Consider the following 17226-nt stretch of genomic DNA (forward strand, 5'->3'; position numbering starts at 1 on the left):
ATCTGTTTAAACTGTTTGAGTCTCGACAATTCTGTAACTCAGGGCGTCAGAGTATGGCATTGTGTCTTTAAACGTGGTCGGGTGCTTGCTTACTTGTCCAGTCCATTGGGATTAAGATGCATCTGTTGGCACGCCAGCTGTTTTTGCCGTAATCCCCGCACTCGTGTACCTTTGGCGCCATGAAAGCCCGGATCGCGATGAAGATACTGTCACCGTCTCAGTCGTGACTCTGGGTCTTCGTCTCCCCCCCCCCCCCCTGCTCCTCTCTTTGGAGTTATTGTCACGCTTTGTTGGTTTTTCTTGGACTCGTTGTCTCCTCGTGTCTCAGGATGACCCCCCCACCCACCCACCTTTACTTTCAGTACTTTCTTTTCTTATTCACTTTTGCTACAAGACAATCAGGGCGACGGGTTTCCTGTGTGTCATCGTTAAAGCATTCAATGCTTTAATTAGCGAATCTTTATCTCGCCAATTAAATCTCATTGTCTCTTCAAAGCTTGCCCCACACACACACACACACACACACACACACACACGGAGAGGTTCAGACCGCCTCGTGACTGTTCTTCAGACGTCAACTGGACGGCGTGGGCGGCTATTATTAATCTCCACAGGTACTAAAAAGCGTTTGCGTCAATGCGACTGTGTCAGACACAGCGGTTCCGCGCTCGGCTGAAAATGCACAAATTACTGTGTTGTAGCGAGACGTGCTCATTCCTCATACACATACGCCTCTCAGTTACCCCTCGAGGAGAAATGAATCTGTGTGTCTGCGAAGGGAATAAAAAAAAGACACATCTCTCAAATAAGATTGCAAACCTAACCGAAGCAATTTAAACGAGATTTAAGAGGACAGCGATGTCATGATTTGAGCTTTTCTTTTAACCGTCATACCTCGGCACAGTCAGTTATCCCTTCAGTCGCCTGGGAATTGGCGACAAGCATAACTGTCAGCGCACAAGCGTTTAATGTAACACATTCAGGACGAGGGACTTAATATGAGTCTAATTTTATTAACTGGAGCAGTGCGGCGATGGCGGCCTCCGACGCATTCCTGCTCGACTTTGACCAAGTCCACGCAAACATAAACGGGCCTGCGCACACGTTGGCGTAATTACCCAGACCGGAGGTCAACGGGGTCACACATACACACACACACACACACACACACACAGAGAAGCAGTGATGGTGAAACACACGCTTTAATTAGCTGTCGAATACAGAGGAGCAAAGTTGTTGAAAACACACCGAAACACCGTAATTGCTCACAAGAAAAAATAAACGTTTATGCGAAAACTACTTATATTTCACTTTAAATAAGGATTGTAAGCATTGGCTGAAAGTGAGAGTTACTTTTGATTAACAAGTACAAACATTCTATATCTTACAAAGATGAGATGAATTAAAGATACCTTCGTGTTTTTCTACTTTACATTATAATATTCCTTCATGCAATCAGTTGCAAAAGGTATTTTTAAAGGAGTATAAATACATTAAGATGCAAAAACCTTTTGAAACCGACCAGTTATTATTAATTTTAGGGTCAAGATGAAGATGATTGTATTTAACTTTGGGTGTTTTGCAATGTATTGCACGTGAGTTTAAGGTAAAAGGGCCACGGTGACGGTGCCATAACGTATACTTGCATCTCTGAAATCCTGTCTTGCTCCGAGCTGAGATAAAGATTAGGACACACACACACACAGACACACACACACACACACACACACAGACACACACACACACACACACACACAGACGCTAAACAGCTGATTTGACACACAAACGCACAGCTGGCTTAGATAAACCCCGTAAATGTGACGGTTGACGTCACGGGGGGCTTCTGGATTATTTAATGTTTTTTTCCTTGTGTGTGTGTGATGCAGCAGTATAAAGACTCGTGGCGTTGTGTAACATTCAGTGTCGGGGGGGTGGGGGGGGTGACACAATACTGCGTCACAGTCGCCTCGTGGGGTTTCTCTGCTGTTTGCTCGCTGGGTTTCTTTGCACTAACTCTACTTCTGTGTTTTTGCAGACGGTCCGTCATGAATAATCCTCTCTAAATTCCTCATATAAATATAAATATATATATTTTTCTTTTACCTCACAGGAGGTCGTCCATCTCTCGTCCCGGGTGCGTTGTCTCCGACCTGACCTCCTCCCCGATTGACAGGTAGGGGGAAAAAACAGCGGCCCGGCCGGTGCTGTGGTCACTGCTGTCGTCAAGGAAACCGAGAGCCCCTCCCCCCTCCCCCTCCCCCGCCCGCCCGCCCCGTTGCCATGGGGAAACAGAACAGCAAGCTGCGGCCAGAGATGCTGCAGGACCTCCGGGAGAATACCGAGTTCTCCGACCACGAGCTGCAGGAGTGGTACAAGGTACGTTCGGGGTGAAGAAGTCGTGGTAAAAGTACGACGAACACCACGGTTACAAAGTAACCGATTACGCTCGCTTTTTGCACAGCGCCACTCATCTTCAGTGTGTTTGTGTGACGGCTTAAAACATATGCAACAGCTGTGTGAGCCGTCCCGAATAAGAGCTGTGCATGTTATCCCGCCACCTCCACCCGACCCGTTACTTAAGCCCCACTGAACCCGGGTTTCCTTCACACTGACGGCGGTCAGCAGATTAACGGCTCCATTAACAACACGGCGTGGTATATATATTCCACCGTGGCTCAGAAGTTATCCACCTTTGGTCTTTCCAAGAAAAAGTTGTGGCGCCCTCTCTGGGGAAATGCCACTGGTAATGAAAAAAGAAAAAAAGTTTTCATTAAGCGCAGTAGTGTGTTGACTTTGCGCTCGTGAGAATATTTGATATGACGATGAAAAAGTAATTCCATCCTTTGTCACCTCTCGATCTCACAGACCTTTGTAAGATGTTTATCTCGACCGAACACGACTTCTTCTTCACGGGGCTCAATGTTGCTTCTGTGATGTGACATTTAATAAATTTGATTCACGATATTTACCAACTGGCTCTGAGATGTTTTTTATTAAGACTTCGCCATCGAGACGTGTTGCATTGCCCGGGAGGGACTCGTCTTCACCGCCGCGCCGTCTCCTCCCCAGGGTTTCTTGAAGGATTGCCCCAGCGGTACCCTGAACGTGGAGGAGTTCAAGAAAATCTACGCCAATTTCTTCCCCTACGGCGACGCCTCCAAGTTCGCGGAGCACGTCTTCCGGACGTTCGACACCAACGCCGACGGGACGATAGACTTCCGGGAGTTCATCATCGCCCTGAGCGTGACGTCACGGGGAAAGCTGGAGCAGAAGCTGAAGTGGGCCTTCAGCATGTACGACCTGGACGGGAACGGGTACATCAGCCGCGATGAGATGCTGGAGATTGTACAGGTGAGCAAGGGATTCTGGGTATTGTTCGTTGGGTTCGGGGGGGGGCGGGGTTGTTTGTACACTCTGAGAAACAAATGGTGCCAACCAGAACAGTGTAGGGTTCTTCGGCTTGTCCTCAGAGGAGAACTGCTTTTGCTTCCTGGTAGAACCCCTTTGTAGAGGTTTCACCTGGAACTTTTCAAAGTGGTTCTACCTAGAACCCAACATGAAGGGTTATACCTCAAACCATCTGTGAAAGGTCCCACCCAGAACCCACTCGAGAGGTTCTTTCTATCCAGAATATTTGGAGTGCTAAGACCTTTTTAGAACTCCTTCCCAAAATGGTTCTTTGGATCTCAAAGGAACCCATAGTTCCTGGTAGAGCCCCTTTGTAGAGGTTTCACATGGAACTTTTCAAAGGGGTCCCACCCAGAACCCACTCCTGAGGTTCTACCTATCCAGAATATTTGGAGTGCTAACAAGAACCCATCCAAAGGGACCCACGAGAACCCTTTTATATTCCATGGGTCTCATCTAGCACCCATCCAGGGGGTTCTATTCTGAACCCTATTTATCTGAGTTGTATCTACAACACCTTTTTAGAACTCCTTCTTCCCAAAATGGTTCTTTGAATGCAAAGCGTTCTCAAAGGAACCCATAGTTCCACAAACCATAACCCTTCAGGAAGAACCCGTTCGGGACCCTTACTTCTAAGAGTGTCCATACTCTGGAGTGAACTTGTCCCACGGCCACATGGTGCCATTCATGTTTCCAACCTCCAGGCGAGAGAACCACAGTAACGTCATCAGAGGAACGTCATTCTCCTCAATACGAATGCATGTGTAAATCAGTGGGGTTCCTTAAAGTCAATATATATAACATACGGGGCACATATCACGTGCAAGAGGCTCCACAGTAGTCACACGGGGAGTTATATCAGGACGTGGGTGCGGTGACCCCAAATAACGTCATAAATATATGAGTTACCAAACTTTCCAACAGAGAGAGGGAGAGAGAGAGCACTTACGCTATATGCTCGCTTTAATTATGCAACTTAATACATTGGCATGTGCAGAGAGATTTGAGAGGCGTGCTTATCGTAATGTGCTGACGGACGCCGTTGAGTACGGCTACATTAGTGCCGCATGTAATCCTGTCGCTCTCCAAGAGGAGAAACAAAGACTGCTCGAGATGTTCGCCCCCAGGTTCTCGCAGCACGTGTGTGTGTGTGTGTGTGTGTGTGTGTGTGTGTGTGTATGTGTGCGTGTGCGTCTGGGTTCTCGTAGATTAGCGGGTTAAATTTAACCCGAGTTTATCCCTGAGTGGGCAGAATACTGGGATTATCCTCAACCTCATTGAGGTTACGTTCTGTTGGATGAGAGAGGAGGGGCCTATTGTGTGAGAGAGAGAGAGAGAGAGAGAGAGAGACATCCACATCAAAAGATAAAAGACATGTATGGTTTTTTTGTCATAATTTGGCCTGTTTTTAAAATTTATTTTATAATTTTCATTCAATTTTAAAAGCAGTGCTGTATTACTCAAAACCTGTTTAATAGATATACAAAGCAATCAAACTATGAATTTCACGTATTTAGAGGCGTGCGCAGGTAAAAAAAAAAAAATCATCTATCGGACTTCCTCTTGTCCGGTGTTTTGAATAAACACTCCCAACATTTTGGGATTATTGCATTCACGAAGTCTTTGAATTTGAAACAAGTTCATTTCTTTGCGTCACATAATTAAGAGTCATAGTCAAAACCACAAAAAAAATAAAGAATATAAAGCCAAAAAGCCCCCGGCGTCTTTTTAGTATAACGTTTTTATGTTTTTTTCGATAAACAGCTTTCTTTTAGAAGATATGAACTCGTTTTATAGCCCGAGAGATAAAAGTTTTACAGCCGGTGCCCAAAAAGAAAAAAGCAGCTCATTTTGTGCCCCCTTCCCTTCTGAGGATGCTGCTGTGACATCGATCTGGAGTCAGTTTGCACACCCTCTGCTCCCAGTGGAGAACATGTGAGTTAATGGGCACGTAAGCTGATTGTGGATCAGCGTCCGAGGACCGGGCTGAGACTCGGCATCGCTGGCGGAGGTTAATTTAATGGCGCCGGGGGGGCTCGTAACGGTCCACGGATAAAGACGCATCGGATCAATGGAGTAAGCTCTACCTCTCTAAGCCCCTCCCCCTACGCTGCTCGGCATGTGGCACGGCGGTGCGATGCCGGGGTTGTGGAGCGGTGCGTCCGCGTGGGCGTTTATGAAGTATAATATAACGGATGTCATTGGATGATTGGATCGTGTGGTCTTCAGGAGAAATGGAGTGGCTTTATTTTTTTGAAGTTCAGCTGAGTTCTCTCCCGCTGAGTCTCCTTGATGGTTCCCTGCCGGCTTGAATTCACTTATCTTTCTGTTCTCTCTCTCCCCCCCCCCCCCCTCCACCTCCCTCCCTCTCCACCTCCCACCCCCGCCTTCTCTCCTTTCTCTCACTCCGTCTATCAGGCCATCTACAAGATGGTGTCATCTGTGATGAAGATGCCAGAGGACGAATCCACGCCGGAGAAGAGGACGGATAAGATCTTCAGACAAATGGACCTCAATAACGACGGTGAGAGGAGGACATGGCAACATGGAGGGGTGCTGAGGGAGGAAGGAGGGAGGGAGGAAGGAGGGAGGGAAGGAGGAGGGAGGGAAGGAGATGTGACAGTTTATCCACAATAATCTTTGAAATGTGCTCATTTTACTCCACTTTTAGGAATAAAGGTGCTAACTAGAACCATGTGGGGTTCCTCCGCTCCTCTTCACAGGATAACACTTTTTTTAAATGTTCCAACTGGAGTTCAAAGGGTTCTATCGAGAACCATCTGAGAAAGGTTTTACCCCAAAAACACACATGGGAAGTTCTACAGAGAACCCTTCTATGATGTAATGATTCCACCCGGAACCCTTTTTGGATGATATATCCAGAACCTTCCCACATTTTCAAGTGCGCCAAAAAAAAAGAACCTACTCAGGGGGTTCTGCTGAGAACCATTCTATATTCCAAAAGGTTTCATCTAGAACACAGCCAAGGGGGAAGAACCCTTTTGTATTTCGTGGGTTTCATCTAGAACCCAGCCAAGGGGGAAGAACCCTTTTGTATTTCGTGGGTTTCATCTAGAACCCAGCCAAGGGGGAAGAACCCTTTTGTATTTCGTGGGTTTCATCTAGAACACAGCCAAGGAGGGTTCTACATGGAGCTCGGTTTAATATGCCATGGGAACACAATCCACATCAACCATGGTTCCCGATCCAAAGGAACCTTTGGTCTCACAAAGAACCCTTGAATATCCCTTTCATAAAAAATAAATAAAAAGGTTCCTCAGATGGTTTTGAGTAGAACCTCAGCCCTTCAGGAAGAACCCATTTAGAACTACGTTTGGAAATTTATGAATGTGGAAACCACATCATCTTTCAGAGAATTTGGGACTGCATATATTAATATATTGTAAACAATATAACACAATAAAAAAAGTCCCCAGTTACAACATTATTCCACACTTTCATAAATCATATGTATGTGGAAAACAAGTTGATGCTGATAAATGTTCTTTAATCTCGTCTCCCGGGGAATAATAAGCGTCTGTGTGCGAACAGAAAAACTAATTATTTATTTTTGTCATTTTACGAACACAATATGCAGTAAAAAAAAAAAAGAAAAGAAAAGGACAGTGGAAGACCGAAAATGGGAGTAATATTCCACATCATCGAGACATTTAATAAGTACGGCGTTGTACAAAAAGGCGTTTTCTTGGAGCCGTATTCCTACAAAATAAAAGCTTCTTTTTTTTTTTGCTCTGCAGGCAAACTGTCCCTGGAGGAGTTCATCAAAGGAGCCAAAAGCGACCCCTCCATCGTCAGGCTACTCCAGTGCGACCCCAGCTCGGCCTCCCAGTTCTGAACCCTGCTTATGACCCTATGACCCCCCCCCCCCCCTCTCCCCCGCCCCCTCTGTTGCTATTGAAACAGTCACTCAAATCAGTGCATGATGGTTCTCGTCTCTCATATCATCTCTTTCATTTGTTCGTTGTCGTGTGCAAGGGCGGAGGAGGGATTTTAAGGAGGATAAGAAAACGCCATCACTATCATTTTACTTTCCTATATATATATATTTATATATATATATATATATATATATATAAATATAAATAAAAGGGACATGCGTACATTTAACGATCAGGCGTTCCCGAATGTCTCTCTCTCTCTCTCTCTCTCTCTGGAACGACACATTTCCAGAGAGCTGGTGACAAAGGGTGGATGTTTTTTTTTAGGGAGGAGATCCTCCAGCGCACACATGTACATCGTGTATATATTATATTCTGTATGTTTATGAATATCACAAGATGAACTTTTTCTCTTCACATATGGTTCACACTCTCTCTGGCATTGAAAAAGCAGTATTATGTAGCGCAGCTTCCTGGTCTGATATGAATGGGTGTAGAGGTGAGGGGGGGGGGGGGGGGGGGTTGGGATTTTACTGCTATATGATCTTTCGCTGAGAAAAAGAAGGCCTAAGATCCCATTCAATTTTCTATTGATATCTAGTGGCAATGTGTTGATTTCTAACATTATGTTTTTGTTTATTGTACATATTGTTTTTCCTCCTTTTATGTTATCGTGCTTTTAATTTGAAACCTTGAGGGGGACCAGTTTACAGTGACAGAGAGAGAGAAGACGCGAGATGGGATCGAGACCCTACAGTGGCTTAAGGGCATCCCATAATGCTTCTGATCGTTGTGCTCGCGACGACCTTTTACAGTATCGCACCACGTCGTGTTGTTTCTTAATCTGTAAAAAAAGAAGAACAAAGAAAAGTACGTTGAAGTTCTTCGACGACGAGCAGGAAAGCGTTACCACGGTTACCGCGCCCGCATGATCCCACCCAACCGACCTCACGAGGACCTCATGACGCCCCCCCGCCACCCCTCCCAGAGACACTAAGGGCTCGCTCATCTCCCTCCAGCCCTCTCGATGCGCTTTATTTGCCTCCCGGATTAGTTTAGATATTATATTACATATTACACATCCTTGTTTTAGGAAGGGGAGGGGCCTTCAGGTTCTTGTATACGGTGGTGTGTACAATGTAATTAAATGCATTCACTCGGAATACCGGAGCGATATTTTTCGTATTTATTTTGAAAATATTCCATTACCTGACATCTATAGTTTACTAGCTACTTTTTCAGTTCATAAAACATATTGTTCCAGATTTAAAAATAGATGCTAAACGTCTGAATTGGCTCCAAAACTTAAAAAAAAAAGGTTCGGTGTTTATTCCTTTAAAATCTTAATGAGATGATGATGATGTCAAGTGGTTCAGCAGCTCCACAAAAGGAGGTTTCGGGAACCGACTTTGCGTCGCACATTTGAGACTGGCGGCGAATAAAAGCGGTTCCTCGGTCCGCCACGTTGGATAAAAAGGACCCTCAGCTAGTTGGAGAAGAGCCCCCTTCAAACCAGACTCAAACCATATGATTTACATTAGCCCAATATGTGCACTTTGCCCCAAATGGCCGAGTGAGCCCCCACAAGGACCAAAAGGTTCCTCGCTTAGTGTCTCTGCCCTCTGCTGGCAGGATGAGGAACACCAGCCGCTTTAGTTTAACCCATTTTTGTTCTTTCTATTCTCGCTGCCTCTGATGAACTGGTACCTTGTGTTGAATGAATACGCCACCTTTCTTTCTTTCTTCCTTCCTTCCTTCCTCACCTCCTTTTCCTCGCTTCCTATTCTTTCTGTTGCATGAAAACCTCACCGCGAGGACGTCATGTTTGTTCCCGTTTGGACCTGACTAATTGAAATATACCTTTTGTGTTTCAAAAAAGCCGCACGTGTGTGGACTGTTTTCCTCTCTTTTCTGGCCGTGGAAGGAGTGCGTTAACGCGGACCCGGCTAACGTCTGGGCGCGAACTGGCCGAATATTCATTCCCTCGTTATCTCCACGGTGGAACCGGTCCTTCCTGTCAGGCCACTCTCAGGGGTTACGCTGCTAAACACACACACACACACACACACAGATGCAAAACTTTGAATAAATACTTTATTGACTTGACTTTGTCGAAATACATTAAAAAAAAAAAAATAACCTGCAGTTTTATTTTGCTCTCGACCTAAAAAAGCAGAAAAAGAAATGCACCAAATTCTCATTTACTCAAAACAGGCAAACACACACACACACACACACACGGTTTTATGACACTGTGGGGACTATTGACTGGAAGCAGCCTGGTGGTTTTCACAGAATATGCTGCTGTGAAAGACAGCAGCATATTCTATTATATAAACTATTATATATCTGTCCATCCTCGTAATAATAATAATAATAATAATAATAATGTGACCCTCGTTAGCACAGAAATACAAGAACAGACGCTCGGCATCCTGCACACTGTGCAAGAAGCCTGAGCCTCCAGGAGTACAATGGTGTTGTGAATGATGATGTTTCAATCCAAGCACTCCAGTGTGTGTGTACACACACACACACACACACACGCAGAACTGACGTGTCTAAATCCAGAAGCTGGACCTCTCCAGCGTCGCCCTGTGCAGCAGTCGGCTCCGCTCCGGTGCCCTTTGCCGGCTGCCAACACGCGATTCCAGCCTCTCGGCGTCTGACCTTTCCCGGTTGGGCTGGCGGAGGAGCCTCCTCTCCGAGGGAGGGAGGCCCCGGTGATGATGGGGACGGCGCGGAGGAGGGAGGGGGGCTCTGCGGTCCTGCCTCGGAGGCTCGGTACTCCGCGTCGGAGGCTCGCGGTGGCTTCCCGGAGGTTCAGGGTAGCGTGTTGGAGGTTCAGAGTAGTTTGTTGGAGGTTCAGAGTAGTTTGTTGGAGGTTCAGAGTAGTTTGTTGGTGGTTCAGAGTAGTTTGTTGGTGGTTCAGAGTAGTTTGTTGGAGGTTCAGAGTAGTTTCTTGGAGGTTCAGAGTAGTTTGTTGGTGGTTCAGAGTAGTTTGTTGGTGAATCAGAGTAGCTTCTTGGAGGTTCAGAGTAGCGTGTTGGAGGTTCAGAGTAGCGTGTTGGTGGTTCAGAGTAGTTTCTTGGAGGTTCAGAGTAGCGTGTTGGTGGTTCAGAGTAGTTTCTTGGAGGTTCAGAGTAGCGTGTTGGAGGTTCAGAGTAGTTTCTTGGAGGTTCAGAGTAGCGTGTTGGTGGTTCAGAGTAGTTTCTTGGAGGTTCAGAGTAGTTTCTTGGAGGTTCAGAGTAGCGTGTTGGAGGTTCAGAGTAGTTTCTTGGAGGTTCAGAGTAGTTTCTTGGAGGTTCAGAGTAGCGTGTTGGTGGTTCAGAGTAGTTTCTTGGTGGTTCAGAGTAGTTTCTTGGTGGTTCAGAGTAGTTTCTTGGAGGTTCAGAGTAGTTTCTTGGAGGTTCAGAGTAGCGTGTTGGTGGTTCAGAGTAGTTTCTTGGTGGTTCAGAGTAGCGTGTTGGTGGTTCAGAGTAGTTTGTTGGTGAATCAGAGTAGCTTCTTGGAGGTTCAAAGTAGTTTGTTGGTGAATCAGAGTAGCTTCTTGGAGGTTCAGAGTAGTTTGTTGGTGGTTCATAGTAGTTTGTTGGTGGTTCATAGTAGTTTGTTGGTGGTTCATAGTAGTTTGTTGGTGGTTCAGAGTTTGTTGGTGGTTCAGTTGGAGCACCTTCCTCCACCGACCTCACATGGATCTATACAAACAAATTATGAACAAGATTAGTCACATTTTTTATTATATAATGGCTCTATTGAAAGTCGTCTCATGCCCCATCCGGAAGGTAAAATGTGGGAACCTCACCGCTCTGTCGCGGCCCCTGGCTCCCTCGTTGCCGGGGCAGCAAGGCAGACCCAGGAATGAAGCGCAGGCAGCGGAGCAGCGGGCTGAAAACACCGTCTGGATGAAGCAGGTCACGATCAGAGGCACCCAAAGGATCAGAGTGGTACTCTGGGGAGGGATGGAGGAGCAGCGTTAGCAGAAAGAACACAGGGACGCAGTCCGGGTCCTGGTGTGACTCAGAAACCTCTTTAATTCTTTCTTTTTTTAAAATCAGACGGCTGTGGAGCGGGGACACGGCAGCGAGTCTGGGAGCTTCAGTCGGCACCGGAGAGAGTCGGCAAACGCGAATAAAATATGCAGAGCAGAATGTATCAGAGTGGAAGTGCACAGAGGGAATTGAGAGGAAGAAGAAGAGGAAGAAGAAGAGGAAGAGTGGCCGTCTGTGAGCCACGCTGACTCACACACTACAAAGAGAAGGAACGGTAACGGTTGGAAGTTTGGACGCTTTCTTTTGGAATTTAGGATGAATTATGCATGAAGCATAAAAAAATAAAATGACTTCCTCTAAGCAGCAGCTATTACATCAGAACCAGAAGCCCAAAAAAAAAACACACTTTCAGGTGATGTAATGGGCCCTCCGGCAGCCATGTTGGAAGGTCCCTCGCTGATAGCCGACTAAAACTAAAAGTGAGTCACTTCAGACTGAAAAGATTCATCTAGTTTATCTTAATTTTTTTTGGGGGGGGGCATCATTTTTTAAAAACTTTATTAAAAAAAAAAAAAAAGGTAAAACCAGAAGTGCGTGCAGTCAAAATGATCCCTAGTTTTATGAAATCTGAACAGATTGGGTAACAATTTTAACGTTCATCACAACAGCATCTTCCCGATGACGCGCACCCGTTAAACAATGAATGATAAATAAATCGCTCTAACGTACGTTTCATTGGGACTTAAATGCTCATCGTCGCTGCACAGGTCGTCATGGTTACGGGCAGACACAGAAGTGCTGAACTAGCTTGAGGACTATTGGGTTGTCAAGTGATTTTCAGGTCAACCGCTGCACACCGCACTTCTGCAACGTGCACTTTAATGTTTGTTACTTAAAAGTGTCTCGTGATGACGGAGCGTGCTGAACACACACACACACACACACAATAAAACACCTGCAGTCCAGGTTGCACATCCCTCCAATGCTGTGTTTGAGCTATTCACGGCCGCAATCCAGACCATGACCTCTGACCCTAAAGCCACGCCGCATGCATCCACAGCGGGACCGGCGTTAACGCCTCCACCGGGTACAGACCCAGCTCAACACAAAGGTCACCATAGCGATGCATTGCGGACGACTCGCCGCGCTAAAATGCCAAAGTGGTGTCGACGTGCGGCCGCGGCCGAGAGGCTGAGCGGGCCTGACAGGAGCGCGCTGGAACCGGACGCAGCCGGAAGTCGGGTCAGCATTCCTGCCACCGGCTGCACAACGTGACCGACTGAGTGACGGGAAAGACACCGCCAGCCTCACACACACACACACACACACACACGCACGCACGCACACACTCACGTAGATGCGCGTGGGGTCGAAGGGACACTCGCTGGTGATGCTGGAGTAGCCGACGGCGTCGGGGAAGCGGCAGCGAGTCAGGAGGCTCCGCCCGCCGTAGACGACGGTGCTCACCACGGACAGGCAGAGGCCGATGGCCGAGGTCGCCGCCATTAGCGCCGCCGCCAGGCCGCACGTGAAGAGTGACCACGTCTGTGGGGGGGGGGGGGGGGGGTGGGGAGACAATCAGCTGAAGCTTCAATGCTGTTGGGAAACTGAGGCAGAAGTAAAAAGATGAGGACAGCAAAGAATAATCTACATTATTATTATTAATAAATCAGCGTTGAAACACGTGACTCATGGACTCAAAAGGTTTTTCATTTGTCAAGTTTGCTCCCCAACTCAATTAATGCAAAATTAAAGTAAAAAATAAATTAAATATTTATATAATTAAACAATTTACTTTTAGCTTCTCATTCCCAAAATTATTTGTTAATGGCCTGAAAGATAAAAAGGAGGAGGCTGAAGTTATTTTGTATTTTTTCTCACGGACAACAAGAAGACCAACAACCAACAATGAGAGCTCCATTATTATTATCCATTATGATAAATAGAATATGTGCATTGTGGTTTATTCCCAGTCACTATTCAGCTGTAAATACTTTAATAAGGCACCAATTCTGCAGCTGAAAATAAGATCCTTTTTTTTTTACTGTCGTTTGCTCTAAACTGAAAAACATTTCTTCTTATGAACCAAATTAATGAGCTTTCCTTCGACTCGAGTCGCTACACATTATTGTATTTGTCATAAAGTGTGTGGTTGACACACACGCTTCAGAGATTTGAGATGTTTTGTTCTACGACATAAAAACACAACAGTAAATATTTAAGCTATTCTGCCTTCGTGGCACCGAGGTGGTTCATTTAAAACACCTCGTCCCGAGAGGCGGGTTTTAGTCCTTCAATGGGACGCGTTGATCCAAACCTCCTGATAGGAGCCATCAGCTGTGAGCAACCAGGACTGAAGGGAACCAGGACTGAAGGGACCCAGGACTGAAGGGAACCAGGACTGAAGAGAACCAGGACTGAAGGGAACCAGGACTGAAGAGAACCAGGACTGAAGGGACCCAGGACTGAAGAGAACCAGGACTGAAGGGAACCAGGACTGAAGAGAACCAGGACTGAAGGGACCCAGGACTGAAGAGAACCAGGACTGAAGGGACCCAGGACTGAAGGGAACCAGGACTGAAGGGAACCAGGACTGAAGAGAACCAGGACTGAAGGGAACCAGGACTGAAGGGACCCAGGACTGAAGGGAACCAGGACTGAAGAGAACCAGGACTGAAGGGAACCAGGACTGAAGAGAACCAGGACTGAAGGGAACCAGGACTGAAGAGAACCAGGACTGAAGGGAACCAGGACTGAAGGGAACCAGGACTGAAGAGAACCAGGACTGAAGGGAACCAGGACTGAAGGGAACCAGGACTGAAGAGAACCAGGACTGAAGGGAACCAGGACTGAAGGGAACCAGGACTGAAGGGAACCAGGACTGAAGGGAACCAGGACTGAAGAGAACCAGGACTGAAGGGAACCAGGACTGAAGGGAACCAGGACTGAAGAGAACCAGGACTGAAGAGAACCAGGACTGAAGGGAACCAGGACTGAAGGGAACCAGGACTGAAGAGAACCAGGACTGAAGGGAACCAGGACTGAAGAGAACCAGGACTGAAGGGAACCAGGACTGAAGGGAACCAGGACTGAAGAGAACCAGGACTGAAGGGAACCAGGACTGAAGAGAACCAGGACTGAAGAGAACCAGGACTGAAGGGACCCAGGACTGAAGAGAACCAGGACTGAAGGGACCCAGGACTGAAGGGAACCAGGACTGAAGAGAACCAGGACTGAAGGGAACCAGGACTGAAGAGAACCAGGACTGAAGGGAACCAGGACTGAAGAGAACCAGGACTGAAGGGAACCAGGACTGAAGGGAACCAGGACTGAAGAGAACCAGGACTGAAGGGAACCAGGACTGAAGGGAACCAGGACTGAAGGGAACCAGGACTGAAGAGAACCAGGACTGAAGAGAACCAGGACTGAAGGGAACCAGGACTGAAGAGAACCAGGACTGAAGAGAACCAGGACTGAAGGGAACCAGGACTGAAGAGAACCAGTACTGAAGGGAACCAGGACTGAAGGGAACCAGGACTGAAGAGAACCAGGACTGAAGGGAACCAGGACTGAAGGGACCCAGGACTGAAGGGAACCAGGACTGAAGAGAACCAGGACTGAAGGGAACCAGGACTGAAGAGAACCAGGACTGAAGGGAACCAGGACTGAAGGGAACCAGGACTGAAGAGAACCAGGACTGAAGGGAACCAGGACTGAAGGGAACCAGGACTGAAGAGAACCAGGACTGAAGGGAACCAGTACTGAAGGGAACCAGGACTGAAGAGAACCAGGACTGAAGGGAACCAGGACTGAAGGGAACCAGGACTGAAGAGAACCAGGACTGAAGGGAACCAGGACTGAAGGGAACCAGGACTGAAGGGAACCAGTACTGAAGAGAACCAGGACTGAAGGGAACCAGGACTGAAGAGAACCAGGACTGAAGGGAACCAGGACTGAAGGGAACCAGGACTGAAGAGAACCAGGACTGAAGGGAACCAGGACTGAAGAGAACCAGGACTGAAGGGAACCCCTCCTTCAGCGCGTTTACAGAAGGTGAGACGCATGAATCACTTTGAGAGTCGGGAAACTCGATAAGAACAAGAAGAGATGCACCGGGAGCGAAGAGGAGGAGGAGGAGGTGCAGGTAGAGAGAGCGAGAGCATACGAACCAGGCCTCTGCTCTTCTTGTTTTTAGACAGGACGATGGCCAGAATGCCGACAACGATTCCCTGCGGAGACAAATTCAAAAGAATATTCACCACGTTGCTCATGAAATGGATTTCCAGGACTTTTCCAAAACTTTTAAAAACAAGATTTGCATGACCAAACATTTTTGTGAAATCTTCGTGTGTACATGAAAAAGTGAGAAAATGTACTATTTAAATTAAAAACCCGAGTATGAGAGCGTATGCCTGCTTATATTTTCAACGTCTTTCTTTTAAAAGCATATTAATTATTTCCAAACTCAAATTTCCATGACTTTTCCAAAACTTTGGGGATTTTTTTCTCTTCCCCCAAGGACTTTTCCAGGCCTGTAAATAACCATTTTTAAAATTCCAGGACTTTTCCAGGTTTTCCATGACCGTACGAACCAATTCATTTCAGCGAACCGGAGATCATCAGAAACATCTCGGACCGATTCAAACAAACAATGTTCTGCATATTTATTTATTTTTAAAAAGGGGGGGGGGGGGAATTGCAATCAATCAACATTTTACAAAAAATTACAGTTTTGATCTCTCCGTTATTTTTCGGGCGCACTCACCACGAGGCCGGAGGCGAGCGCCACCACGTTGGCCACGGCGTACTCCATGGCCGCGGCCTGCTTGTGGAGGCTGACGTGTCGGAGCACCACGCCGTGCATCAGCGCCCCCAACAGGAAGTTAACGTGGCCCACGAGGAGCACGCTCAGACCCATCTTCATCAGGGTCCTGGGCTCCTCCAGGCTGGCACAACACAAACCTGAAGGGGGGGGGGGGACCACAACAGAGGGGAGTGAACTCTGGAGTCGTTACATCACCCACGGGGGGGGTGGGGGGGGGGGGGTATTGATCGGGGACGCGACATCGAGGTCAAACGCACGGCGGAGAGGTCGCGTGTATCAATGATTAGCTGCTGAGCACATAGCTGCTCAGAGGAAGAGCCACAGGAAACCTAAACAATAATATAGTACGTTAGACATTTATATATATATATATATATATATATATATATATATACACACATTTCTGATGATATATAATGCACACAAAAACAGAGTAATTAGTATTTCCACGAGCAGAAAGATTGATTCCTTTAGAAAAACTATATATTATCATGTTGAATTATTATTATTATTAATTATTTTTTAAGTTAAACATGAAAACGCTCACATAACAAATGTATTCTGATGAGTAAAATAAAAAAATATGTTTTAAGACAAACATGTTTCTGCATTTATTATGGGATGGTATCTGGTCTACATGATGATTAATCCTAACCTACACTTCTGTGTGTGTGCGTGTGTGTGTGTGTGTGTGTGTGTGTGTCACACATTCCTGCTTTCACAAAAACACATGCAGGACAATTTGCATCATCATTCATACACTATATTGTTAATATATATATATATATATAAATTAACGTGGAGTGTGAGGACTTTAACACGGTGCCTGTTTTTTTGTTTGATTTCAGGAAGTTCAATGTTTAAATGAAGGGAAATGCAGACAGACATAAATAAATAAAACAATTATGTATGTCAACAAATGACGTCACAGCTCATCAGCAGACAGGTGTGCCACACCCGAACACACATTCAGAGAATGTGAGACAAACAACGGCCTGCACTTTAAAGTCACTTTAAAAAATAAAGTTCCCCACGGGCACGCGCAGCCTTTTCTTTGTTACCTGCACCGGTCATCTCTGCTGGGGCACCACGGCGCGTCTCG

General features: G+C 46.5%; 1 protein-coding gene across 2 annotated transcripts; it reads left to right on the forward strand.

Annotated features, from left to right (window-relative positions):
• The first annotated feature begins 2280 nt into the window (after positions 1-2280).
• hpca (hippocalcin) lies at positions 2281-7362 on the forward strand. 2 transcript variants are annotated; one of them, XM_034544928.1, is made up of 5 exons: positions 2281-2376; positions 3070-3129; positions 5214-5219; positions 5827-5932; positions 7167-7280. In XM_034544928.1, the coding sequence occupies exons 1-5, from the start codon at positions 2281-2283 to the stop codon at positions 7262-7264; spliced, it is 366 nt and encodes a 121-aa protein (XP_034400819.1). In that variant the 3' UTR covers positions 7265-7280. The 2 variants fall into 2 exon arrangements, with proteins under 2 accessions (XP_034400819.1, XP_034400818.1); XM_034544927.1 differs by lacking the exon at positions 5214-5219 and having other exon boundaries at positions 3070-3351; positions 7167-7362.
• Positions 7363-17226: the final 9864 nt, after the last annotated feature.

This window comes from Cyclopterus lumpus, chromosome 11 (assembly GCF_009769545.1).
Source record: "Cyclopterus lumpus isolate fCycLum1 chromosome 11, fCycLum1.pri, whole genome shotgun sequence".
In the NCBI taxonomy this organism is placed as follows: Eukaryota; Metazoa; Chordata; class Actinopteri; order Perciformes; family Cyclopteridae; genus Cyclopterus; species Cyclopterus lumpus.